General features: G+C 47.5%; 9 protein-coding genes across 9 annotated transcripts; 3 read left to right on the top strand and 6 right to left on the bottom strand.

Moving 5' to 3' along the window:
• Positions 1 to 1283: 1283 nt before the first annotated feature.
• Positions 1284 to 3501, top strand: MGYG_06094 (dual specificity phosphatase catalytic domain-containing protein; the record flags this gene model as incomplete). Its single annotated transcript, XM_003171505.1, has 2 exons — positions 1284 to 1653; positions 1721 to 3501. 2 exons carry the CDS (start codon positions 1284 to 1286, stop codon positions 3499 to 3501), a joined length of 2151 nt encoding a protein of 716 aa, XP_003171553.1.
• Positions 3502 to 3954: 453 nt separating this feature from the next.
• MGYG_06093 (40S ribosomal protein S19) lies at positions 3955 to 4953 on the top strand (the record flags this gene model as incomplete). The annotated part of the gene is made up of 4 exons (XM_003171504.1): positions 3955 to 3984; positions 4377 to 4440; positions 4497 to 4557; positions 4665 to 4953. The coding sequence occupies 4 exons, from the start codon at positions 3955 to 3957 to the stop codon at positions 4951 to 4953; spliced, it is 444 nt and encodes a 147-aa protein (XP_003171552.1).
• Positions 4954 to 5897: 944 nt separating this feature from the next.
• On the bottom strand, positions 5898 to 7613 carry MGYG_06092 (hypothetical protein; the record flags this gene model as incomplete). The annotated part of the gene is made up of 3 exons (XM_003171503.1): positions 5898 to 6895; positions 6982 to 7514; positions 7573 to 7613. The coding sequence occupies 3 exons, from the start codon at positions 7611 to 7613 to the stop codon at positions 5898 to 5900; spliced, it is 1572 nt and encodes a 523-aa protein (XP_003171551.1).
• Positions 7614 to 8388: 775 nt separating this feature from the next.
• On the bottom strand, positions 8389 to 9585 carry MGYG_06091 (2,5-diketo-D-gluconic acid reductase A; the record flags this gene model as incomplete). The annotated part of the gene is made up of 4 exons (XM_003171502.1): positions 8389 to 8556; positions 8623 to 8989; positions 9072 to 9253; positions 9331 to 9585. The coding sequence occupies 4 exons, from the start codon at positions 9583 to 9585 to the stop codon at positions 8389 to 8391; spliced, it is 972 nt and encodes a 323-aa protein (XP_003171550.1).
• A 323-nt stretch (positions 9586 to 9908) lies between these two features.
• On the bottom strand, positions 9909 to 10330 carry MGYG_06090 (hypothetical protein; the record flags this gene model as incomplete). The annotated part of the gene is made up of 2 exons (XM_003171501.1): positions 9909 to 10043; positions 10325 to 10330. 2 exons carry the CDS (start codon positions 10328 to 10330, stop codon positions 9909 to 9911), a joined length of 141 nt encoding a protein of 46 aa, XP_003171549.1.
• Positions 10331 to 10595: 265 nt separating this feature from the next.
• Positions 10596 to 12086, top strand: MGYG_06089 (pelota; the record flags this gene model as incomplete). Its single annotated transcript, XM_003171500.1, has 3 exons — positions 10596 to 10673; positions 10841 to 11359; positions 11418 to 12086. The coding sequence occupies 3 exons, from the start codon at positions 10596 to 10598 to the stop codon at positions 12084 to 12086; spliced, it is 1266 nt and encodes a 421-aa protein (XP_003171548.1).
• A 1095-nt stretch (positions 12087 to 13181) lies between these two features.
• MGYG_06088 (hypothetical protein) lies at positions 13182 to 14445 on the bottom strand (the record flags this gene model as incomplete). Its single annotated transcript, XM_003171499.1, has 4 exons — positions 13182 to 13376; positions 13437 to 13502; positions 13615 to 14271; positions 14347 to 14445. 4 exons carry the CDS (start codon positions 14443 to 14445, stop codon positions 13182 to 13184), a joined length of 1017 nt encoding a protein of 338 aa, XP_003171547.1.
• Positions 14446 to 20313: 5868 nt separating this feature from the next.
• Positions 20314 to 21210, bottom strand: MGYG_06087 (hypothetical protein; the record flags this gene model as incomplete). The annotated part of the gene is made up of 3 exons (XM_003171498.1): positions 20314 to 20536; positions 20635 to 20842; positions 20991 to 21210. The coding sequence occupies 3 exons, from the start codon at positions 21208 to 21210 to the stop codon at positions 20314 to 20316; spliced, it is 651 nt and encodes a 216-aa protein (XP_003171546.1).
• Positions 21211 to 23298: 2088 nt separating this feature from the next.
• On the bottom strand, positions 23299 to 24401 carry MGYG_06086 (hypothetical protein; the record flags this gene model as incomplete). Its single annotated transcript, XM_003171497.1, has 2 exons — positions 23299 to 24183; positions 24249 to 24401. 2 exons carry the CDS (start codon positions 24399 to 24401, stop codon positions 23299 to 23301), a joined length of 1038 nt encoding a protein of 345 aa, XP_003171545.1.
• Positions 24402 to 26275: the final 1874 nt, after the last annotated feature.

The following is a 26275-nucleotide window of genomic DNA, read 5'->3' as shown; positions in this document are numbered from 1 at the left end:
AGACGGCGTGTGTGGTGGTGGCATGGAAATTCCGGCCTTGTCCATGTCATGTTCAATCAGGGGTTGTTGCTGTTGATCGTATTCTCCAGAGAAGCCGTTTTGGCCGCCCAGTGCTTTAGCAGCGATGATCCGCGGGTATAAACAGAGTACTCTCATGGCGTCTTTGCCCTTGACGCTAGTAGGCAGTTATCTATCTCTTCATTCGGCTGTCTTTCGTCTTTCGTCTGATATATCAGTCATTCGACCAACGCACACGGTAGAACACGGTAAAACAGTAGCTTTTAACTAGTCAATATACCCAACGCAAACAGCGACAGACTTACTGGTTTATATCCATAAAAATAGGTAGCTAGTTTTAAAAGACGATGACTGTTAATTAAGGCTGAAATTAAATGAAAAAAAAGGAGAGAATGACGTCGTCTCTAGTGGAGTTTGAACGCGATGCCGATTTTTCCTTCGTCTTCCTCCTTCAACCGTTTCATGTCCCTAAAAAATAACTAGTTAAATATCTTACGGTGGACAGTCGGGAGTGAACTCCTGCTGCTCTTATATACTCCGTGTAGCTGTATCCTTGCTAGCCGACCTCAAGAGGAAGAGGTCACATCCGACCTGCAGCAGCGTTAGTTACTTACCTGCTAATTATGTATGTATGTGACCACCAGTTCGTTAGCCAACGAACTCCTTAACTAGCGAGCTAGCTAGTTAAATAATTAGTTAACCAGCTAGCGAGCAGCTTGCTCAGCCTGTTACAGCGCAGAGTGCGAGCCTGTGGCACAGGCACAGGGACAAGGAGCTGAACCGCGGGTAGATACATATCCTCCACCGAGCCAGGCTGGTCGCCCCGGGACGGGTTTGTTTCATAAATAGCTAGAGAAGGCACCAGCTGCTGGACGGTGCTGCCTCGCAGTCTCTTCACTTGCGCTTTTCGCAACACACTCACTCGCCTGTCAACATCGCCCACTCTTCCATAACTACCTAGGTACGGCCATGGCTCGTTATTCGCCGTCTGCCTGCGATGCTCATCAAGCGATACCGTCGTTCTAACACAGTGACTCGTTGGCTTGGCTCGTGTTGACTACCTGCAAGGTCGATCTGGTGGTTGATATCTACTACATACGACTGACTCCCTCTCTATATACAACAAGAAGTTTCGAGCCTCATCCGGCGGGGATCAAGCAATAAGAAAAGCGAAAGTTGACTTGACGTCTCTTTCAGTCAATCATACAGACAGAGTTGCTCTGGATTACCCTGGACGTAACTGAGGCTGCGGAAGAGTCGCGGCCATGGCAAGATTCCAAGTGCCGAGTGTCGGGCTATCGGCCTGTGACCATCTGCTGGAGAGCATACGGGAATCGTGTTACTACCAGACATCGCGGCTTATACACTTCATTCTAGACTTGAAGGACCGGCTAGATCTAGACCGCATTGCGAGCTTTGGCTGCTATTACCAGATATCCGCCACCATCGTCCTGCTTCTTATCGGTGGTGGGATAATCTCGTGGAGGCTCATGAAGCATGGCCCTGATGGACAGCGCATCCTTAACTCGAGGACCATATCCATACATACCCGAACAAAACAGCAGCCGGTTGATCCTGCATGGATCAACACTGTACTAGGACCAAAAGGCTCTAGGCTGAAGCGCTTCCCCCCCAGTACGTCGGTAGCTCATTAGAATATTGACTTTTCTCTATATAATTTCTGACAGACTTAATGATATAGGGGACGATGATAATGATCCAGGCATACTGAAGAAGCACTCCTCTTACCATTCATATACCACTTCAGTGGCTACTTATCCTAAAATCCGCACATTCTACTACCCTCATCCACATACAGAGAAGCTTCCCACAGAACCCAAGGTCCTCCCACTGCTGGTATTCATCCACGGACTAGGTGGGTGTTTGGCACAGTTTAACCATCTCCTGCACAGCATGATCACCATTGGCCCGTGTTTTGGCATCGATCTCCCTGGCTGTGGGCTGTCGACGTTTGCTCCACGGAAATGGTCGGCTTATTCCATTGAAGCCATGGCCGAGCTGGTAGCCAATGCGATCGAAAAGCAGAGAGACGCTGCTCGCAACCAGGATGTTATAATCATTGCACACAGTATGGGCTGTTCCGTCGCGGCTCTGATTGCCTCATCTGACTCTGGGGCCATGGCCGAGGTAAAAAAACACATAGTTGGGATAGTTGCCATTTGCCCCGTTTCCGAGCCTCCCGACAAGGAGACAGTGAAGCTGTCTAGAAGGCTTCTATACATACCAGGCTTCATATTTGACATATGGCGCTGGTGGGACCGTATTGGAGGGCATTATAGCCCGAGCGTCCGAAGACTTGTCAGTGATGAAGCTGACTGGGAAACCCATGATCTCCAATATCGGTATAACAAGCTGAGTCGCACGCCGGTATGGAGACGGATGGCATGGGGCGCTCTTCCGAGGTATAATAAGTCTGGCCAGGCAATTAGCGGCATCCCTGGGAAGGAGGTATGGGACAAAATACATATCCCCCTCTTCTTCGTTGGAGGAGAGTCAGACGGTGTCACAAAACCGAAGGAGGTTTTGAAGCTCCTGCGTTATTTTGACCACAAAGGAGCCTCAGGTGGTGATACTGGTGGAGCAAGTTCCGAAATACAGGGTGACGAACTCCCCACTGGGGTGCTACTCCATAGTTTCGCTCAAGTGCCCGAAACAACAACTAGCCGGCGAATTCATCATGAGAATGCAACCTGGCTAGTTGATCCAAATGGCACTCAGGCCGTGGACACCTACGTGTTTCCGGCACCGGCTTCTCACTCCTTGCTGTTTGATCGCAGCACTTACAGGACGTTATCAGGCCATATTCAATCCTTTGTGGCAGCAAATATTGACCTCCGTTTAGGCCTTGGGTGGCAGCTGCAGCATCTGACCACGTCTGGCAAGTGGGACGTGAAGAATCTTGCCAAATGGCAGGCTGTGACTCCCGTATCGGAGCCAATAGGGCGTACCTTTGTTGCCATGAAGACGTTGCGCGAGGTAGACCCTCACCACTCTCCAAAGCCGTTCGTTGAGGACTGGCGTGGTAAGATATACGCTGTTATTGATATCAGCCATGAAAACCCAGTGTACGACTACTCACAGCTAGAGGTGAACGGAATCAAGTACTTCAAAATCCCCACAGTCTCGAAGATCCCACCGTCAGTGGACGAAGTCCGAGAATTCTTCAATATCGTCAAAAATCTCAAAGAGGAGATCATGTCTGACGCACTTAGGCGGGTAGGGAGAGTGAATCTTCGAAACCCTGACCTCCCGAAAATCGCCGTCCATTGCCATTATGGCTTTAACCGAACAGGTTTCTTCATTGTCTCGTGGCTGATTGAGGTACATAACTATCTGATCTCAGAGGCCCTGGAGGAGTTCGAAAGGGTCCGCCCGCCAGGAATACGCCATGAACACTTTATAGACGCCTTGCATGCGCGTTATCATATGATTGATCAAACGCGCTCACGGCGTGAAAATTGAGAGATACTATCCCGTTTTTCTCCTGTTTAAGTCCTGGTTTGCTGTAACCGCGTGAACCAGGAGCCGCGTAACTCTTTATGGCCCTATGATATATATAATTAGTCTATAGAGTTCAATTCTACATCAATTCATGCTATCAACATCGCAACCGTTGTTGTTTTTGTCTTCGACTTTGTCGTTGTCGTCGCTTTTGGGCCAAAACAATATCACGTGATATCCACGTGACTTCATAAGCGAACCCACTTTTTTCTCTTTCCACACAAGGTCAAGTCTTGGCGCACACCAAAGCGAGAAAAGCGACTTTGGAAATTTCACATCGAAATCTGACGATATTGAAGAACCGCTCCGTGTGTGCGCGACGACAACAACGACAACCTCACGCCCTCACCCTTTAAGACACCGAGTCCTTCTCCCTTCTTCAACCACAGTTCCTCCGGTTCCAAAGTCGCAATCATGGGTGGCGTTACTGTTCGCGATGTCGATGTAAGTTGGCTCAAACAAAAGTCGATGGTGGTTCTTGTCGTCTGCTGCGTGGGATGGATTGTCGTTCTCGGACGGTTGGCTTGCATAAATGGTTGCGGTGATGGTTCAAGAACATGCGAGGAGTCGCCGGTCGCCAAAATACATTTGTCGAGCTGGCATGAGTGTGGTGGACGTGTACGGACCTATATACTTTGATCGATTCACCCTTGGGGTATGGATATAGCTGAGGAATCGGGCGCTTCAAGATAATAATGGAATATGGATATTTGAGGAGAAACCAGCAGACTTGTCCAACTCGTGGAAGACCATACTTGCGCAGCAGACGACGGAGGGAACTGGGTACATTACACATTGTCTGAAAGATAACTAACAATGTTTCTTTTGCTATGCAGGCTCAAAAGTTCGTCGAGGCATACTCTGCTTTCTTGAAGAGACAGGGAAAGCTCCCAATCCCAGGTTCGATGCCTTACATTACATTTATCTTACGGGAGATGTGTTAACAGTTTTACTAGGATGGGTTGATACCGTCAAGACCTCCAACTCCAAGGAACTCCCTCCCCAATCCATTGACTGGTACGATTTATCCTCCTAATACTCAATGCCCGGTTTAACCACGCCACGACCACTCTATCATTGCGCTGGAGCGTCTATATAGTCTTAGTACTTACTTCTTACAACAGGTACTACGTCCGTGCTGCCGCCGTTGCCCGACACATCTACATGCGCAAGACCGTCGGTGTCGGCAGCCTACGTAAGGTTCACGGTGGCCGCAAGAACCGTGGCTCCGCTCCATCCCACCACGTCGATGCCTCTGGATCCGTTGACCGAAAAATCATGCAGTCCCTTGAGAAGATCGGTGTCCTCGAGCACGATGAGGACAAGGGCGGCCGCAGAATCACCCAAAGCGGCCAGAGAGATTTGGACCGCATTGCCAGGACGACCATAGAAGAGGACGAGGATGACGAGTAAATTATTCTCATGTGGGGGATAATTTGTGCGCTGTGAGACGATTGAAGTAAGGGGGAGAAGAGGGCCGGAAGACAGAATAGGAAAATGACAGAAGGCCAGAATTCTTAATGTTTCCCTCAAACAAAAGACGATATCACGGTTTGGTAAAATAAATTTTCTACATTTCTCTCTCTATTATTTTCTTCATGTCATGCAGCTAGCGGGATCTTGAGTGGAGGGGAGAGAATATGCCATGGATAGAAGGACCGTGGAGCTTTTATCCCCCTTGTTTCGATGCTCGAGCTGGAGATCTGCAGCGGCTTTGCCGATGACATGTTGATATGATGGCCAAACGTCACCTCCTTCCCGACCTTCTATATCGCCCTTCAATCGAATCTCTAGCCTTTTTATTCATTTTTGCTCTTCTGTCTATGACAGTTACGGCCTTAAACCTACCCGCCTTGACGTTAATAATAAAAAAAGACTGTTAAAAATTATCAATTACCTTTAGTATTAACCAGTTGGTTCCCTTATCATCTACCTTTACTTTTAAGAATCAAACCACTTATTTATTTAACAGAAAGGACTGAAGTTAGACTAGTTAACTAAGCTATGGTACAACTAAGGACAAAAACACATACTTCAACATACACCAACAGAGAACCCCTTAACCATCCTTTAGCACAAGACCACCAGCTTCCCCTTGCCCTAAGGCAGACTGACCACCAACTTCAGCTCTTAAATGTATGGCTTGTCAGGCTAAATTTAGCACAATAAATGAGGACAAGAACAAGAAGAAACATAAACAGAGAATCAAATAGAAAACAACATAGGTAGAAAAGCAAAGTACTTCTGACAGCAATAATAGAAATGAGTGAAGAAAAAGAAAGATATATGATAATATCTTTGGTTTGGAGAGAATTGTTGAGAAGAAAATCCCCCACGGTGCTGGTAGTAGGAGACCTTTATTCTGGCACATCTCGTATGTTTGCGCCCACTCCTCCGAACCATTCATGGACTCGGGTTCTTGGGCCGTTTGGGTTGACATTCTGCACTGGGACTCGCCCAGCAAGAGACGGAACAGGGCGGAGAGCAGCACCTAAGAACATTGGCTGACGTTCTTGGTTTCGTACTGGGCTATAGCGGTTGACCCATGGCTGGGGATTGTTAGAAGAAGATGGCCCGGGAGCAGCTTCTTCCAAAATACCATTTTCAACCTCGCTCTCCATGCCGAGGGTATCGTTTTCAGGGTATTTATTCTCCTTGTTTTCCTCCTCAGGTACTGGGCTAGTACTGGGGGTGTCGAGGTTGTCAATGATGATAGGAGAGATTGAATGTTCTGGTATATCCTCTGGTAAATCCTCTGGCTCCGGTTCATCTTCCCAGATTCTTGCTCTATTGATGGTAGAAGGCCGAGTATTCCCGGTTGTAGTCTGCGGAGTGTTGATAGCATTGCGACCGGGGAAGAGTCTGTTGAAAGCTTCATGACCAATGACATTTGCAAGAATTGGATCAGTGTACCAGATATTCATGTCCTCGGTGGCAATGGGGTATGGGTATGTGGTATCATCGTCATATTCTATCTCATCCTCATCTTCAGTGTCATCATGGGATTGGGTATCATTAGCAGAAGCAGAAGCAGAAGCAGAGGTTGCTAATTCTTCGTAATCCTCGTTTCTGGTTTCATTTACTTGGGCTTCAAGTTCAATGTCAGACTCATAGTCTTCATTGTCTTCATCGCTCTCTCCACTGGTTTCCTCGACTGATTCCGCATAATAGAGATCGTCAAGGTCATAGTAGTGCACGCTTTCAGCCGAACTACTGCCTTCTCCTGGAATCTGAAAGGCGTTGTTCTGAAAGAGACTGTGACCTTCAGTCTCATTCTCAATCATTGCAATGGACTCCTCATCTGGGATCCAAATTCGGGTTTGCATATGACTTTCAATGGTATCAAAAACAATCTCTTTAGTAAAAGAAAGTTAGCCAACACATGTAACATTTCCAGGGCTGCTGGTTCTTGCCCATCGACTGGAGATATAGATGACTTACCACCAAAAGTCCTAGGATCAACACTGTCTAAATTGGGAACTTCTCCATCATGATTTGGTTCAAAGACTGGACCTCCATCAGAGTCATCATCACCAAAGTTGCAGTCAGTAGATGCTCCACTGTCATCGGTGTCGCCCTCGTAACCATCATCGCCAGTATCTCCACCATTTCCATTACCAGTACCGTTGCCATTGCCATTGCCGGGACCAAAATCTCGGTCTGGTCTTTTTCCATTCTTTTTACCTTCGGTTTCTTGTTCTTTCTCTTCATCTTCACGGTCAGATTCGTCTTCCTCATCATCCTCTCCGTCATCTTCCCTCTCATCTGCACCAAATTCTCCCTCAGTGTCATAGCCCCCTGAGAACTCACTCATGTCTCTGTCTTGGCCTTCAGAAGGAGGTACATGGACATTTGATGGTAAGGGAGTGTTCTCGGTAGCTAGATCCAAGCGAGGCACCTGGCCAATCTGATCTTTGATTGTTCCATCAGCATTACGCTTCTCACCCCTTGGGGTCAGAAACTGGTTTGGTTTGCTATTGTTTAAGGTCAGTCAAGTTATTGATATCTATTAAGAGAATGCAAAAGACATACTTTGGGCCCTTAGCCGGAGGTTCCTGAATATTGGAAGCCATGTTGCGGGTTACTTCCCCCTGAACACTCTTTCACACCCCTTGTCTTGCGGGTATCCTGGCATCAAGGGTAAGACTAGCAGCGGCCTTTTAATAGATCAAAGTCGCGTTCCTAGAGAAGAGTATAATAGTGAAAGGTATAGGAAACTGCTTCTTAAAGGAATTCCCCTACAGAGGATATAACATTAGTGTTAGACGCGACTTTAGTTGTTTGCCCCTTATAGAGTAAGGGGGAAATGACGCGGGAGTAGTAGGCCAGGGCAATACCTTAGGTGCACCCTAGCACTCTAGAAGAGCTAATAAACCAGAACTGAAATTCACAAGGTGATTTTGCACCTTATGGATTGTTCAGTTAATAAATAAGGGAGGGAGAGGAGAGCTTTTTATATATTTGTGCGAGGAGGACTGCTTTGATACCAATAAGGCTAGCGTACTTTCTTGATCAACAGAACCCCCTTAGCGCGTTTTCCCTAGAGGAGACATGACATTGCCAGGTGACTCTTTTTTTCACTTAGGACACAGGCAGCTTTGTCCTTTTAAAGCTCTTGCTCTTTATGATATCTCCTACCACAATCAAAAGGTACAGGTGGCCATAGATAATAAAAATGAGGACTAAGCCATATATTATTTTGATAGAGAGGTATCCGTCTTAGAAAACCCTTAGAAACAGGATATAACAGGATATATAAAAGGCCATGATATGTACATCCTTTAGGCAGCAGGTGTTAGGCCAGGTTCAATTATTCTGCTCAGCCCGGAGGGGATTCGTGAACCTTTCCTATGGCATGTTATCACCATCCTTGTGGGTGGTAGGATCCCAGCAGACATGGTGGTACTCATTAGTATGGAGAGATTTCATGTCATCTTGAGAAAGCTCAAAGTCGAAGATATCGGCGTTTTCCAAGATGCGCTTCTCCGTTGCAGATTTCGGCAGAGGAACAAAACCCTGTAACAATTCTATTATCAGTGACCAGGGAATTACTGGGATTATAAGGAAGTTCTGAGCTCTTACCTTTTGTAAACTCCATCTAACTAGAATCTGAGCGGGGCTTTTGTTATGCTTCTTTGCAATTTCCTGGAGTTTTGGATCATCCATCTTCTTTGCCTGAACAAGCGGACTGTACGCTTCGATGACAATATTTCGCTTCTGGAGCCATTCAACAATGTCCGAACGAGCGAGCCATGGGTGCAGTTCGTACTGGCCCACGTCTATTTTACCGCCAATGGATTTGTTGTACTCCTCCAGCTCATCTAGGTGGTGGATACCATAGTTTGAAACGCCAATAGAGCGGACTTTTCCTTCTTTCTGAGCTTCTACCAAAGCCTTCCAAGAGCCTTCGCGCTTCTCTTTACCACCGTATGGTGCATGAAGAAGAATACTAAGTTTCGTGTAAGTCATTATTCAACACAGAATGCGGCCAACGACGCCATTGACGAGATTGATTGTTTTGGGGAACCTACAGATCGAAGTAGTCCACCTTGGCATCTTTTAGGCTTGATTCAATAGCCTCCTTGGTAGTTTCATAACCTAGTGCTCTCCATGGGACCTTTGTTGTAAAGAATACGTCCGAGCGCTTAAGTCCCGATTTTCTGATGGCTTCACCACACTCGGCTTCGTTACGATATGATCTTGCTGAATCAATCTAGGGCAAAAAAGTATTTGGTCAATATCATAGACACTGACTTGGCTCATAGGGAAGAGTGATTCGCCACAACATACATGCCTGTAGCCTGTTTCTAGCGCTTTCAAAACGCATTTCTCAGTAATATCTGGTGGGCTATTTATCTTATTAGCTTCATAATGGGAATTGAATTGAATATCGTCATTACGTTTGATAGACCTGTTCGATGTTTTTAGTAACGACACAGCAAGTAAAGGAAAGCTCCGTACGCCACGTACACCAAATCCAACTACAGGGATCTCATGCCCCGAGTTCATCTTCTTCGTGGACTGAAGATTTGATCTTGCTGCCATGGTTGCTACTTTTCTTGCGCTTCGACTTGATGTTCTCACAAAGGATGAAATAGAGTGAGGGGATATGACCGTGGGTAGGCGGACAACAGTGGCCATTTATATGATAGCAGGGCTTTAGGGTTACGTAGTGAGCGGTTGACCAGCAAAGGCTATCCGAGGTACTTAACGCCTCTTTAGTGCTTATTATCCCTAGTTTCAAACAGCCAATAGCGAGGGTGTCGGTGGCATAGTTATCTACCGGCGTTACATTAATATTTGACATGCGGAGATAAGATGGTGTTAAGGAATTCTCCCGAGCAGGTTGTGGAGAGTAACTGGTGACTTCATACCTTGCTGTCCTTGCATGAACCACCTGCGTACATGGCAGTCACTTGATGCTCATTATTCTTGGTATTCTCGTTACGTCTACCGGCTTCCCAGGTGAGAAACCGAGAGTCCAAATCTATGACGTCGTCAAGCTAAGCTTCGAATAACTATGCTTATGTAATTAGACGATTTAGCACGTGATTTTCTCTTACTAAGCGAACCTTGCTCTTCTCCATGTCGGATATCAAAAAGGTTCAACGTTCACAACCAACATCTTGGTGTATTTATTGACAATATGCAACAAGAAAGGCAGAGACTTAGCACAACAAGAATACCACCCGCTATCTAATTTTTCATATAACAACTCCCAATATACTCTATTGCCCCTTTTGACTCTTTATTTGTGGGGTCTGTATGTCGATTATTCACTTACATACATGTCAGAGCCCCGCTGATCATACAGTTGTGAAGCAGATTCATCTCTCAGGCCTGAGCAGCTGCCTATCCCGCAATCAAATATACCGCCCTATACCCTAGAAAATAATATCTTTGGCTAGCTTCGGACCAAGTAGTTCTTATCCCTATATAGTGGCGTACTACGTCCTTGAGCGTATGGAAACCTTGTGCAGTACCAAAGCCAAGACAATTCCACCACTCCGTCAATCTACTTTTTGATTGAATGCAGGCGCTTGGATAAGGTAACAATGCGCCTCATTAAGCAAAACATTGAGCGTAATGGCTCGGGCTCAGTCACGCTTTATCCCGAAGAGCCAGAAGACATGGTACGGGGATAATGACTCCCTGCTTTTTCTTGCATCAATCTTCCTTCTTCCCTGCTTCCCCTTTTTACTAGCCCAGTGATTTACTTGAGCGAGGCAAAAATGCATAGTCATGGATAGTAAAAGCCACATGCTAATTCTACCCTGCCTTTGACCTTCTTCGCCATCAGTGGCATGCATACAATCTCATACGGCCGAATGACCTTCTAAAGGCTAGTGCAATACGCAGGGTGACTACTACTTCAGCCACGGGCACAACCGCCTCATCTCGTGTGCATATGAATCTGCAGATACGCGTGAAAAGTCTTGATTTTGATATCCAGAGCTCTCAGCTCCATGTATCTGGCCAGATTGTTGTGGAGACGCCGTACACGAAAATTGGTCAGCATCATACCCTTGATTTGGAGCTGCAGAGAAACTTCACCCTAGAAAAGGAGGTAGAAGGCTCGTCGCTTCCAGGTGATGGATCAGCAACGGGAACATCTGCTGGTGGCTGGGATAGCATGGCAATTGAGATGTTAAAAGATGCCGTTGATGAAGGGGGGAAACGAAGAGCGGAAGCCGTAGCAGTGGTTATGCAGGAAGGCCTCGCAAACATTTGTTTTATTGGACAATTCCAAACTGTGCTCAAGCAGAAAGTTGAACTTACTATCCCCAGGAAGAGGCAAGGCGGTAGCGACTATGACAAGGTCAGAATCATTATAACCGCAAGATTTTTCTCCATAAGTTATTAACCCTACAGTCTAGGCTTTATCAAAATTCTACCAGCTCACTTTGGATAATCTCCTGCGGCTTATCGAGTTCAACAGCGCCACAGGCGCATCCCTTGTTACTCCAGCCTCAGGCAGTGACACGTCCGCGAAGCCTATTCTTCTCGCATCCCCGGGGTTTACTGCAGCCGGATTTCAAAAGCATGTTCAATCGGTTGCCAACACGACTACGCCGTCTTTAAAGCCCCTTCTGCAAAGCCTGGTTGTAGTTCATTCGTCGTCAGGCCACGTTCACTCCCTTAATGAAGTACTACAGTCCCCCGCCGTTCAAACAAGGTTGGCTAATACAAAATACGCCCGTGAGACCGCGTTAATGGATACGTTCTATGCCCACTTACGGAAAGACACGAACAAGGCTACCTACGGCCCTAACGAGGTGGAATCAGCCGTTGATCAGGGAGCAGTAGGGAGAGGAGGAGGAATTTTATTGATCTCTAATAGATTGTTCAGAGCCCCGAATGTGCGTGAAAGACAGAGGTGGGTGTCTCTGGTAGACCGCGTACGGGACGTAGAAGGTGGAGAAGTCCGCGTTCTGAGCTCTGACCATGAAAGTGGAAGGAGGTTAGACGGGCTAGGGGGCGTGGCGGCGATTCTGACGTTCCCTATCGAAGACAATGACGAAGAGCATGACGAGGAAGATGATTGAGAATAACAACAAACTGATAACGAGCATGACTATACAGGATACATTCCAACGATATGTCCACTAACTGGTTAATTCAAGCTGGTAAACATGATGTGCATCCGAGCTTCCCTGACCATATTGCCTTCCCGGCCGTGTTTTGTTGGATGTTCCTACCAATGCGATGTATCCATTGAAAATACCAGGTATTCCATGTAATATCCCACAAGGGGAGATGCGATTAATCCATGCTCCTTGACCGCGTAAATCTTTGTAAGCAACTAGTTAGTTCAAGCTCCCCTGAAAATACGGCTAACCACGAGGGTTATTTTCTTAAAATTGTTCTCTGCATAGTTGAGGTAGTGATGGAGAACTGCATTCCGGTAAAGGCAAGTTTGACTGGGATATGAAAGCCACTAACAACTTCTTCTTCATCCGCATAGGAAAATGTCCATAATGTTGGTTTTCTACAGGGAAGGTAGGTTTGCTGAAGGAATTGAAAGGGGAAGGAGATTTTCCTGGGGGAATAGGGGTCGGAAATTAAAGAAGAGCGGTATTACACAATGCTCTAGAATTAAAACGGGAGAAGCAGATAATTATAGATATGTTCATTGGCTGGTTTCGAGCGGCAGAACTCAGGCATTAGTGTCTCTTCGGCATCCCACCGATATTTTCTCAACAATAACTTGTATACACATAGGAGAAATGTAAACGTATGCCCGAGGAATGTAAAAGATATAAATATGAAACTTTCCCAAAATGTAAACCAAAAGACCAGAGACCAGATAAGAAACCGCAGAAATAACATAGGGAAAAAAAGGAAAAACAAATCTTAATCAGTAAAACCAAGTCATTAGCCCGTAATATCAAAAGTGTACTCCGTATATGTGTAGATGGATTTGTGCCGCCGATGATTATGTGGAAGGAGAAAATCGGTAAATTTTGGGTTCAAAAATATGCTGGGTATCAAGAATGGTGGATGGTAGATGGCCCATGGTTAGATGATGGGGTGATATGGGAGCATAGGTATGGATGTGTGTGTGTGTGTATGTGTGTGGTATATGGTGACGACTGTAAAAGCCTCTCCCTGAAACGCCGTGTGGAAGGAAATGGTGCTAGTTATTGAGTTCGAGAACGTTTCGAGTAATGTTCTTCGTCATCGTCTTCGGCCTCTGATTCTTGTTCTGCTTCTGATTCTTGCTCCTCCGTATCTCTCGGGCTAGTCACTAGAGCCCGACTATGTGTTTGAAGTAATTCCCATTTTTGCTCACATTGAGAAGGAGTCCACCTCTTTGTAGCGCCAAAGTCTTGTATCTATAAAGATAGCCAGTTAGACAACTTAGCTTCTCTGCGATAATCCTTCCTGTCACGGACCTTCTGTGATATGATCTCGAACTTTTCAGTCTCCCAATACGTATGAGCATTCTGAAGGGCTCGAATCTATGAGAGGGTGTTAGTCCGCCTGCTATTTGCTATGAAAACCAAGGAAGCGAGGTTGGGTGGGAGTTGGAGTGTCTATCAATGCAAATCGAAAATAGGTGCACGTACTCACATCATCCTCAGACCACCCTTTCAGCGCACGTTGATATCGACGAGTTATTCGCATTTGAAGGCGCGAGGCAGTGTAACTGGAGTTGTAACGATAGTTTACTCGGGACACGACCTCCTTCCATGCATGGCCATCCTTCCTAAGGTCTATGGCATAATCTGTCTCTTCTTCTAACTGAGTTGATCTTCTTCGAGCACGTCGACGTCGTTTAGGGTTGCGCTGGGGCTGCTGCTCCTCCTGACAGCTCTGTCTCTCCTGTTCCAACTGCCGGAGTCCCGCTGGGTTGGGGGCAATGGTGACTGGTGTGGGCCTCATAAGAACAGGTGTGTGCGCCGGGGTGTGTGATGGCGCTCTTGAGGTCCTCATATGTGCTCTTTCCCTTTCATAGTCGGTTGACTCATGCTCCATCATAGATCTATGAAATGGATTATATGAAGGCATGCTGGGTTGCACATAGCTCAGTGCAGATGTTCCAGTGATTCCGAGCCCATGTTGAATCCCGCCAGCTCCCATGGGTGGGTATCGTGGACCTTGATGATGCTGGGGGCATGGACTGTGTCGGGGGTCAAGAATAACACCGTCGGAGAGGCTGATTGGGGTGAGCATGGCTTGGTTTGCGTGTGAGTTTGAGACATATGGATTGGAGCTTGGAGTGTATGTCTAATAGCAGTATGTTAGTATGCAGATGACGGCGAGGGGCGTTAGAATGGGCTATGCAGCAGCTTTCGTCCATACCGTGCCAGGAGTAACCCATTCTTGGTCTTCAAGCATGTTAGACATTTGGCCTTGAAAAGGTGATTCTTGCCACGAGCTTGTAATATTGCTGGCTGACATGAGGGGCACTATGGGCGGGCAGTGACGAAGTAGTATAAGGGCAGAGTCAATACAGTAATCTCCGCACTAGGAGAGGTATAGAAAGATAGAAGAGATCGGCTTCCGATAAGGGCGTGTAGATGAGACGCAGGGGGTAGAAGAGTATATAACCAGAAACACGCCGTGATGGACAGTTGAGCTTGATGTTGAAAGAGTATTGTCCGAGTCTGATGCGGGAAACTGGGTAGCTATATAAATGTTGCCTTCTTCTGAAGAATTGTGGAAAACAGAGGAATATAGCTTGTCCAGTCAACGAGTAACGAGGAGCCAACTCCAGCGGGCCAAATAAATGTAGGCAAATCAGGAGCACAGACGATGCAACGAACGCTCCCGCATCCAAGATTTTCAAATAATGATCTGAGGTCATCGTTCGCTTCTATCTCTCTCTTTTTTTCAAATCTCTCTTTCTCATATACTTACTGCTTCTCCAGAGCGGGAACAAGAGAATAGAAAAATTAAAGGTCCACATGCTGATATGACTGTGCCACTTCAGCCAGAGAAGATCCGCAATAGCAAATTAAAAATGAAAAAAAGAACAGAGGGAAGGAAAAAAGAATGAAAATTAAAAAGGCTGCATCTAAGCGCCGGCTTTTGGCCATCTTCAAGGGGGTGGGTTTGGTCCATAGGGGGAGGTAGAATCAAGATGGCCCCCATTTGGCCTCAAGAGTCTAGGATGCGATTTTAGGCAACTGACAGGGGGAGGTAGGTACCTCTAAGCCTGCGTTTAAACCCCATGTAGAGGCCATGAGCGGCCTGATTATTACCGTTCGTAACGGTTTGAGGCAGGTTGTGGTTGTTAACGCTGATGCGGAGAGCAACGCCTCCTCCTACATCCCCCCCAGAAGCGATATGCCAGCCAAAGTAACTAAGGCGGGAATAAAGACAGCCAGGGGGGAGGGATGTTGCTCAAGAGGACCTTAGTAACATCCGACTCAGCGAAGGAGGACCTTTTTTTTAGCGCAAGAAGGTTAAAGGAACTCGTTAAAAGAGGAAGAGAGAGGGAGCAAGAGAAAAAAGAAAGGAAAAGGGAAAAAGGAAAGGGAATAAATTCCCTCTTCCCCTGGCCGGCAAGGCTTGTCAGGCCAGGCCGTCGACGAGAAAACAGGCAACCTCGATCGTTGAGGGCAGGCGACAGACAGGGAATATCAACAGCCATCCTATCACTGCTCAAGCCACTCGTCCCAGGCGGACGGAACCGAATCATAGCTGGCCCCTGCTGCTAAAAAAGAAACCATAGAAAGGCAACTGTCTTTTTTTTTGTTTTAAGTTTGTTGCCCTTCTATCCGAACTGTGTGCTGCTGTACGTATTATCTAGTATTATCCCACTAGGGCGAACATCTCATAGGGATGAGCAGCAGCGAACAGTAATATTAATAATGGCTATGGTCGTGGCCGATGTGGACGAGCCGTGATGCTCCGTGGGCATATACCAGTATATACCTCTTTCTGTGCAGGGGGCCACATATATTAATAACGCCCAGTCAGAATCGGTAGGTGAAAAGGGGCAACACTGCGGCGTAGGGCAGTTAACCTCATGGGAGGAGTGGACGAGCCGGCTGTACTGTACAGAGATGCTCCCAAAGGGGGAGAGAGCGGGTGCTCTCCTTTTCCTGCGTCTTCTTCTGCTTCTGCCTCTTGTCGCTTTCTCTCTAGCCGTACGTGGTAATCGGGCATGCATGTCGAACGTTCGTACAAGGCAAGAGGGCCGTCGATATTGTTCCGAAGTTGTGCCACTCCACTTTGAGGTGTCTTGGGGGCCTTTGCAAGTCTAGTACGGAATGTGTACGGGCCGATCATACATTTACTGATCTTCTTGAACTCACGTAAATGTGAAGCAGGAGAAAAAGAAACGAACGGAGGAAAGCGAGGGGGGAAGGCCTCGTCCATTTTCCCCTCATAGATTTTACTTTTTCGCCGAGTCAGTAAGACTTCCGGAACAAAAGGAAACAGGTTAGAGGGAGATTCGTATCCACAGCATCGAAAGCTTTTGATATGAAAGCGAGATGGAGATAGCGTATATGCGAGAGAGGATCATTTGCAGGTGGTGGGGAGGGCTTCGAGTTAACTAGCGCGGATGATAGCCTATTCGACTTTGTCTCTCGCTCTCTCTCGCTGTCTCTCCACGGATGCCTCGGTGCGGTGCGTGCGGATGATGGAATATAGGGTTAGCATCCGCAGCATACGGACTGCTATCGACTAGTTTCTGTCAAGGGCGGAACTGATGGTCCAAGATGATCCAGACAGAGATGCCTGGCTCATCATAATGGAGGATCTGCCATGTCTCTATGGACCTTATTGGCCAGGGAAACCCTTTTTGGGGCCCGTTCTCTTTTGAACGAACCTCCGCGTGGCCGCTTTCGTGGCTAGCCGCCGGGCGTATTTCCTAACCAGGATGCGGCTATTGGTGACTCGGCACTAAGAACGGAGCGTTTCGACCACGTATACATGGCGATGAAAGCTATGTACGTGTTACTCCATACGTACGTAGTACTACGCAAGAAAGGTTGGATGACGATGAGGCTAGTGGAGGGAGGGGGGGAACGAAAGGCAGCCGTCATACGTTAGAGGTCACTTTGGCCCAAGAAGATTGGTGAGCTTTGGAGGACAGACAGGGTGGGTTGTACCGAGAAGCTTGGCGGCAGTGGAGAGAAACGGCCAGGGGAGAGAGAGAGAAGGAGAGTAATAGTGTAGCGTAAGATACTCAAGATGAACGTTTATGGGGGAAGAAGATGGAGAAGACGGAGCAAATTGCCAGGGAGAGAAGAGAGACCATCAAGAGACAAGAGCTAGATAGCGTGTGGATGTTGTCTTGTGTGCATGGATACAGCAAATGGTTTGTGGGGGTTGGAGCACTGAGTTTCAGTCCCTGATGGGCTCCGCCAGAGGTCGAGATGGGCCGTCCGTCCGTCCGTTCCTTGAGGAGGCTCATAATAACCGACAGTTATTGACACAGAAGAAAGAATGGCCCATCCGAGGATCGTAGAGCTGCGAAATGACAGAAACAGACGGAACAGACGGGACGGACAAGACAGGCCCTTCAGCTTGACCCGTCAGCTGCGAGTTTCGAGCAAGGAAGACTAGAGCAAGATGATCAGGCCGTCCAGCAATCAGGAGAAACAGACAGCTCCATTGGGTTATGCATGAAGGGGGCCGTTAGCTAGCTACTTCGAGTCGGGACATCAACAATAACGGAAAGCAGGCTCTACACATACCATCGCTGGCACAGAAAGGCACATATGCTGGCACAAGCACGGGCACAGGCACGGGCACAGGCACAGGCACAGGCAGTCACTCGCCCGTTCGCTCCCTCGCTTCTCCATCCGAGCCCACTAACGGGGGGGACATCCGGCCAGCCACGGCAGGATGATCGTCGTGCACAACCCGACTGGATCACGGCATGGGCATAAGAGGAACACAAGAGGCTAGCCAGTGTGGTATGGGGCGGCGAAGGAGTCGCTGAGTGGCCGCGAGAGGGCTCGCAGATGAGGTTCGCGATATAGGGGGCTGGCGCTTAACGGGCGAAGCTGAATGGAAGACGTTCAGGGGGTTGCCGGGACGCGATATCACGTGATCAACACGACGCCGGCAGAAGGAGACGACATGCCGGCAAGCTCGAGGTTTACCCCTGGCGGCCGCGCAGACAGCGCAGGCAGACAACAGGGAAGGGAAGGAAGATGGAGGGTCCAGGCAGCAGAGGAACGAGCGAGCGAGCGAGCTAGTTATCCAGATCCTAGCTAGCGAGAAAGAAGAAAAGAGGGAGCAAAAAAGTCCCCCAACTCCCGAGTCAGGCAGATGATACGTCGAATCTCTGTGGCCTGCATCGCCCTGCAAAGCTGCCTGCCAGGTCAGACAGCGATCCCGGAGCAAAACAGCCATTCTAGAAAGGTTCGATATGTCGAAAATCTGCTAGTCTGCCCGAGCCGGCCGCCTTTTTCATTCCTGGTTGCGGATTGACCATGGGCAGATCTCGCGGTTGTCGTGCTGCGCCGCAGCGAGGATAGTAACTACCAGGTCTACCCCTTCTCCCTCTCTCTTAGTTACTAGCTACTAATTACGGAGTACCGGTTGCTTTCATCAAACCATCCCCCCAGAAAAAGGGACAATTTGCGCTTTGCCCCGTTCACGCTAATACGTGAGCTCTAGGTCGTCGATATTAGTTATTGCTCTCCATGAAGTTCTAGGCAGAGAGTGGGCTGCCTTAGGATGGAGAAAGCTTTGACCGGTTTATAGAAACGGAGGATTATCGTTATATCCTCCCCGGATATTAATACATTCAATATACCAAACAACAGAGCGCCCTTACATGTTGTATGGGGCAACAGCCCTCTTCCCTCCCCATAGTTGATGGGTGTATTTTTATCCTCCATCAGCGGGCTGTTGCCGTGAAATCTGTCCTCTCACCGTCCCTGCAGAAAGAAAATCGGAGTAATAGTGTTTATTTTATTCCTATCATTTCATTACTTTTTTTTTTTTTTTTTTTTTTTTTCAGCTTGCACTTCCAACAGTGTAATGATGTGTTTGCTGTTGGTTCCTCCTCGTGAAGAATGCTCCAGTGATTGCACTGAGACCACGAACTTCGGCCAACATAATTGGGATTGGTGATTTCCCGCAACCCAGTTTCATCGTCTGGGGGCTGCCGCTATCATCCTATTTCACAACTACCCTAGCTATCGTCGGTCCGCTTTGCACAGGTGGTTTTCTGTTATGTCTCAAATGAACATGGCAGTTCTCGAGAGGGAGAGAAAATTTTTTGAAAAAAAAAAAAAAAAAAAAAAAATAACAATAAGTGCAAAACAACTGCGCCGTTTGCATAAGGCCGTTGGCAGACATACATATGGTGGCCTATTTTTATCCGGTATAAGCCCCATCGTCCACCGTTTTATGAAAAGTGCCCACCACTTAGGCCACGATATCGACTAGCTATGAGGCCGGGAAGCCGCATTTTCTCTCCGAAAACTTGAACTCCACTTCTCCTTGCTGACACAGTCGAACTTGGACGTTTTGGCTGCTGCGGCTCAGATCTCAGAACTGAGAGTTGCCAGTCAGCGAAACAAATATGCGGTACGACTCAATCGGCTTCCCCCCTCGAGATGTCATGTCATGATATGTCGCAGCCCAACAGATTACGCCCATGGAGCAACTTCACCCTACTCTCCCTGTTTATGAATCCTTGAACACGGAGTACCAGTGCCTGCAAGACAATGCAACAGCAAACCATTATATCGGTTTCTGTATACACATTTAATCTTCAAAACCTGGAGAGCTGGAACCATCGTTTTGGGAAAGGTTGAACGTGTACTTCTGTTAATTATGGACAGAAAAAACAACCGGGCTGTGCTCTAACGAGCCTCAACGCCGTACTAAATATAGTCATTCGATAACCCTGAATGCATACTCCAGAGCCCGTCTCGAGTTGTCTCTCGAGAAATTTAAGCTCCAAAATGGAATAGCAGGGACACAGACTAATGCATCTCCTGCGAGGAATATGATCTATACCTACCTGTCTGGGCTAGACATATTGCTAATCCAAGATCATAAGATATGCATCCTTGGAAAAAAGGATGACTTTCTCAGACACACTATACGCAGGTGCAGGCGCTCTTTAAAAGTCTATTGCAACATAGAGATGTAACTGTGTTTGGCTTTCTTTATTTTTCTTTCCCTATTTTTCTCTCTCTCTTCTTACTTCGGTTCCGGTGATCGGTGTTTCTTACGAAGAAAGTCTTTGGGGGCGTGTCGAAACAAGAGTGGTCGACATGACAGGTGCTGTTGACTAGGGGTGGGAATATTGAGTGCGAGTCGCTCTATCCAGGCTCCATTCTGGGGACGCTAATGTGCTGATGTGCTAATAGGAGCGACCACCGCGACGGCCCTGCAGGGCGTGAATCCCGTAGATGCATGCTCTCGACGCCATGGATATATGCGATTGACCTTACAAACCCAAGTAGCGGCGGGGTTTTTTGTACAACGGGCTTCCTCAAAACATGCGGACAGACTGGCGGGACTGACAGACAACGACAACAACGACCCAAGGAATGCACGCCAATGAAGTCTACTATGGCTCGGTTAAAGAGTCCATGTTAAGGGGCGCTCTCCTGCTGTCGCTCTTTTCTTTTGCACCTTGACGGACATTTATCCTCTTTCTCTCACCCGACGGTGTTGATCTGCTCCGACCCTGCCTCTTTCCCGCCCAGATTCCACTGTGTCGGGTTTTCACAATAAAGAGCCTGCTGCTGCTGCTGCCGATGTTGTGAGAGTTTGGGGTCCGTTTCCACTGCTTCGGGAACAGATTGCTGCAGGAGAAACCAGGTGTGATCCGAGTTTAAGGGGTAGGAGGCTGTATTGATTGATATTGGGCCTGAGAGGCCTGTAAATCACATTTTGAAGGACGAAGGGGGGAGAAAAAAAAAGATAGTCGAGGGTCCAAACCCGACAGCTTGGGTATAATGCTTAACATGCAGTACAGTATTACTTGCTTGGTCACCCTAAACGAGGGCTGAACGAACGAGCAGACTGATATCTGAGAAGGTGAGTGGTCTTTTGACCCCCAAAACCCAAACAGCAGCTAACATGCAGGTTGACGCTTGGCCAGTGCCATCGACTCTTTTCTCGACCCTGAATACCGACAGACAGATTCACCGCCGGCTGTCCATATCGCGATGAACCGAAAGCCAAAAGAAAAGAAGGAGGTGTGACATTCATCGGGAAACATGAAAAGTTAGCCATCAACCTGGTGCCGAGGGCGGAGTCTTCGAATCCGTCCCAGGGCAACAAAGAAGGGCCATATTTAAAAGAAAATAAGACAATGGCTTCAGGTGGTCATCGCATGCAAGTTAGTCGGTTCTTGGGCCCTTGCCAAGTGAGATATTTATCACCTAATAAGTGAACTAGTGAGCCTGCATCCCTGGTCCTTCTGCTCTCTTTGGGGATTAAACTGGAAACAGGCAGTGGCCGTTTTTGGTAGCGGACAGGTGGTGTATATGCACGCTTCACTCCCCAAGCTCCAGCAAGAATGCCACGAGCAGCGCCTTACATCATTATTAATAATGGCGACAAGTGCAGGGCTCATACATTAGCCTGGGTCTTTGGGCGCCGGCTTCGTGGCCAAGTGTAGTCGATATACGACTATTACTGCATCCTACTTCATACAACCGGAGCCATCTTTTATTTAGTTACGTCAGATCCCCGATCTATGAATGTAACTACGGAGTAACTAGCTATCTCCTGTCTACCTGTATGTATAGGCACAGCGTGCTCCGTCAGCTTCCTGCAGCATCGTGCTGGCCTCCAACGTGTCAACACCTGAATGACTCTTGCATGTGGGTTTGATGTGATGCAGGCTTGATTCTCAGCCCCATCCGCACTTCGAGAACTGGGCGGCTAGGGGCCTCGAATCACATCTTCCCCCCCGTACATAACGAACTATCAGTCATAAGTCATATAGGCATGTTCCAAGGGAAGGACGATCATCTCCCCGTTGCCATGAGCGAGCTAGCTAGTCAAGATGCTTGACTTTTAAATCCTGCCGCCAAAAAGCATCCTTCCAGCCCTTTTGGAAACCTACCCATGGGGAAAGTATCCATCAACGGGCATTTTTATTGGGAAATACATTGCTGTCACCACTTTGGCTTTTTATGGCCCTCTGCTCGGCAAGAGGTCGATCCAGTCTTCTGGTAAAGCATACTCAGGGGGTCGCAATACTATCCCCGAGGCGGGAGAAGCTAGCTAACTACCCAAGTAGCCCCCGTCGCTCCGATTTTCTTTCTTGTCACTCGCTTGAGTAACAAGTCAGGCCAGACAATAATCATCCTCCCCCTACGACAGTTTTGCACATGCACCTGTCACTTTGTGCATGCACGCATGTATGTTTGCGTAGGGCGAAGGGAGCGACGCATTCTCCCGGCAGCAAGCACTCAGAACAATGTGCCGGGAAATTAAAATACAAATACGTGAGGGTCGCCTAGTCATATTATCACAGTGCTATCCGTGGCTCTGGAATTCATCTGGCAGGCTTTTCGAATCGACCTATTCTTTCTTTGGAAGGTGTATGGCTAGTCGCAAAATATCAGCCTGTCCAAAGTAACCCCCCTGGCCCACAGATCATCAGGAACCGCATGGCTAGCCGTTACAAGAGAAGTACAGTATTCTAAGCCATGCGATGGCTTGCTTTGGCCTCTTTCTCTGCTTTTTAATACTCGCGGAAGGCCTTGTTTCCGGTTGAGTCAATCCTGTATCTGTACTCCGTATACAATTTATGCCTGGCGCTCAGTTTATGCTATATCGCTCCTCAACCGAATTTATGGAGCCCGGCCGGGATATCCGGCTGATATCACTACAGAACAAGGCTGTAATTTCAAGGGTGGATGTACTTATAGTAGTAGGATTTCCAGTAGTTTATAAAGGATGAAAGAATGATCCGCGCATCTACGGGTAACATGCTTGATAAGGGGTCAATAAAATATGAGATTCAACGGCATGTCTTTATATTAATTATGTAAATTTTTTTCCTCTTCCATGGAAAGGACATACAGAAACGGGAAAGAAAACGGGACAAAACATATGCAAATACACCACCGGAATACTCTTTTTCGGAGGGAGCAAGATGGAATGAGCTGAAAAGAATTGCAACCGGTTATCATTAAGCTTGTTAACATGAGGTAAAATGGAGAAAGAAAAGGAGGAAAATAACCAATGCTCCTGGATTAAGGGTATATTTAAGAAGAATGTGCAGTGTGTCTAGCCACCAGTAAATTTATCCTGAGAAAATATAGTAAACAAGAGAAGACCGCGAAGCAAAAGCCTCGCACAGACACTTCACATCACGGGGCTGCTCTTAATCCCTCGAGGAGCCCACACCTCTCTCTCAACATTCAAAAGCGAAGAGACGGCACATTTTCGCACGGCGCCTTGAGTAATTTGGCGAACACCAGGTTCTGCGGTTCGAGGCTGTCGGGGTTCGTCGGCTGCATGACGGAGATCGCTAGTACATTGCTCTGCTAGCGGGTGAGACCCACGACGATAAACATCTCTAAGGAGACCCCTTGAGGGAATTAAAGGGGCTGGTCCTGGTCCTGGGCTAGGGCTGGGTGTGGGTAGGGGAATCGATCGGATTGGTGGTAAAGTTATATCGTGAGATGGATCAGATATAGCAGGCTGTGATAATGCGGCTTGGAAAGGATATTTGGCAGCAGTGTTGGTGGTCGAAAGTGGAGGGAAAGAGTATCTATGGGTGTACTGTATATTCGACAGCCTGGGAGTGTCGATATTAACATGGAATCGATGGCTTGGTGGGGACGAGTTCCTGTCGTGTGCTGTGCTAGCATGGGCCATGGGTTGTGTGTTGGGGCCTGGACCCGTTGGTAATAGCTCCATCGGATACGAAAGCGATGGCAATCGCTGATGTGATGCTTGAGAGAAAACCGGGGAAGACGGAGGGAAGTAGCTGGGAACTGGCTCGTAGCGTGGAGATGGGGTTCGTGTGTGTGAAGGGGTAGAATATTCCCGCCTTGAGTCCTCAACGGGGTAATGAGTTGATTCCAGGCTGAGTGAGGAAGATCGTGACTTTGCACTTCGTCTTCGGAGATTGCCAGATGACATCTGATGATAGTGCAAGCGACAAGCTAGTTCGGTCTTACACAGATGGGCTGCAATACGTTTGTATGGAGTCTTCATCATGCGGGCACGGTAAAGGTAGGCATCCTGACCATGGTTATTAGCATAGGCTTCAGTAATCAGCCTCCTACTTTATGCGCAGCTATACACACCTCTTCTTCAGTCCATGCTCGTCCACCGCAAGAAGGCAATGATTTGCTCTGTTTTTCGATTCCGCATCTCATTGCTCCAAGGCATGAAGGCTTGTATTCAGCCAGAAAAGATGGAGGCGATGGTGGCCCGTCAGTATAAACCTGTCGGTCCATCTTTGGCGTCTATTGAATGGGTATATGAATTGATTTGGAAGGTATATGTTGCTGAATGCGTGTAATGCGGGCGAAAGAGCTGACTAGAGTCTTGAAATTGCGAAAAGTCGTAGTTCGTAAAGGTTGTTCTTCAGGTATCTGAAAAGCGACGCCCGGACGGAAGCTAATTTGGGGTTAAGGATATCGAACCGTGGGTAAAACGCACTACCGCGCAGTGGGTAGAAAGAAAAAGGTTATGATGAGATATATCTCTCTTCCGCCTCCACAAACAAAGAGATGGGGGGGGGAAAGGTAAAAAGGAGGCCGAACGAAGGCCTTTATTTATCAAGTAGTATAATAGTAAAGGGAGCAGAGTGAACAAATATCCCTCCTCTCGAAGTAGGGTAGATAGCAGACCGGGTTTCTGCTCTGAGCCACACAACAGTGAACAAATGATTGAAGAAAGGCCTAGTGGTCAAGGACTCGGCTATGGGCAACAGTTTTATTATAGATTGTTTGCAGTGAATGGATAAAAAAACAGGTTGGGGTTCCAGTCCTTGACTGTTGTAAGCAGCTTAAGTTGTTGTAAATGAAAAATGCTGCAGGACTGGGGAAGAAATATGATAATAGTTGTAGATGACATAGCAGCTTCCTCCAAATATGTCTTGCATGTCTTGCAGGCCTTGCCTTATCATACCGTGCCTTGCCTTGCCACGGCGGAGAAGGCATGGTTATGTAACAGGTTTGTAGCACACTGCGGAGTAGGGAGGAGTATGTTTTGGCACGATCTCATTTCATTTTTCATCCCTCATCCTGATATATATCATGACAAAGGCATGCACACCATGACATATGTACGAAGTGGGAGTAGTTGCTACTCCTACCATCAATCAGTATGAATCCGTCGTGAGGGACAGAGTGCTGTATTGTGTAGGCATTTTCATTTCCCACTCCCTCCGCCTGCTCAACAACCACCCGATAAGCCCGTAGGATCGGTTGTGATGGCTCTGCGGCCCCCTTCCCCTCCAACGGCTAATAGGGAACAAGAAGAGCCAGGGTTATAGAAGGGAAGTGGAGGAGGAAAGAAAAACATTAGGAAAAATAAAAATAAAAATAAAAAATAAAAAATAAAAACAGACGAAAGAGAGAAAAGAAAAATACCCAAAAAGGTATTTTTGGCAACTGATCTACGCCCGTTTCATGATTTGCCATGGGTTTATGGCTCTGCATTGCCACGGGTACAGATCAGATGGCGGCGTGGTGCTTCAGAACTGGTGCAGGGAGCAAGCATGAACCACTTGACGCCATGGGTACATCGCCTATAAGGAGCAGCAGGGCTGAGCAAGCACAGTACAGCAGGTTAGAGAGATGCATGTTCGATGTGCCAAGGTGGACATAAGGAGTGGATAGTTTCAGCCAGATTGACGTAATAACAATAATTAATAGTTCGCTTGACGGAAACCGATGAAGCTTGAGCAGGCAGCGGAGTTTTTTTTTTTTTTTTTTTTTTTTTCCCTCGAAGCTGCAGTTTTGATAGGAAGGCTGGGAATTAGTCTGACCGGGGCTCTTGGACGTTGCTTGCACGTATATGTATATTTGCGACAGTATATATAGGATTCAGCAAGAGGGCGGTCTGCAGGTATACAAAACGGTTACTTAGCCTGCTCGGGGGTTAGCTATATCGATCTTAATATCATCGCCTTCGGTCTCAGGAGAAGGACGGTGTTTATCAGCGGCAGGCGGATACGTACTCCGTTCCTTACCCCCTCCTCTCCTCCTATCGAATAACAGGAATGGAAAGCAGGGGTCAAAAGAAGGGCTAAACGGTTGCAGGCGAGAAAGTTGAAACAGTTCTTGGGCGACTCAACAGGTCGAATGCATGGAGCAAACTGCTT

This window comes from Nannizzia gypsea, genomic scaffold, assembly GCF_000150975.2.
Source record: "Nannizzia gypsea CBS 118893 supercont1.5 genomic scaffold, whole genome shotgun sequence".
In the NCBI taxonomy this organism is placed as follows: Eukaryota; Fungi; Ascomycota; class Eurotiomycetes; order Onygenales; family Arthrodermataceae; genus Nannizzia; species Nannizzia gypsea.
Note: the sequence above shows the minus strand (reverse complement) of the source record. Positions and strands in the feature narration are given on the sequence as shown.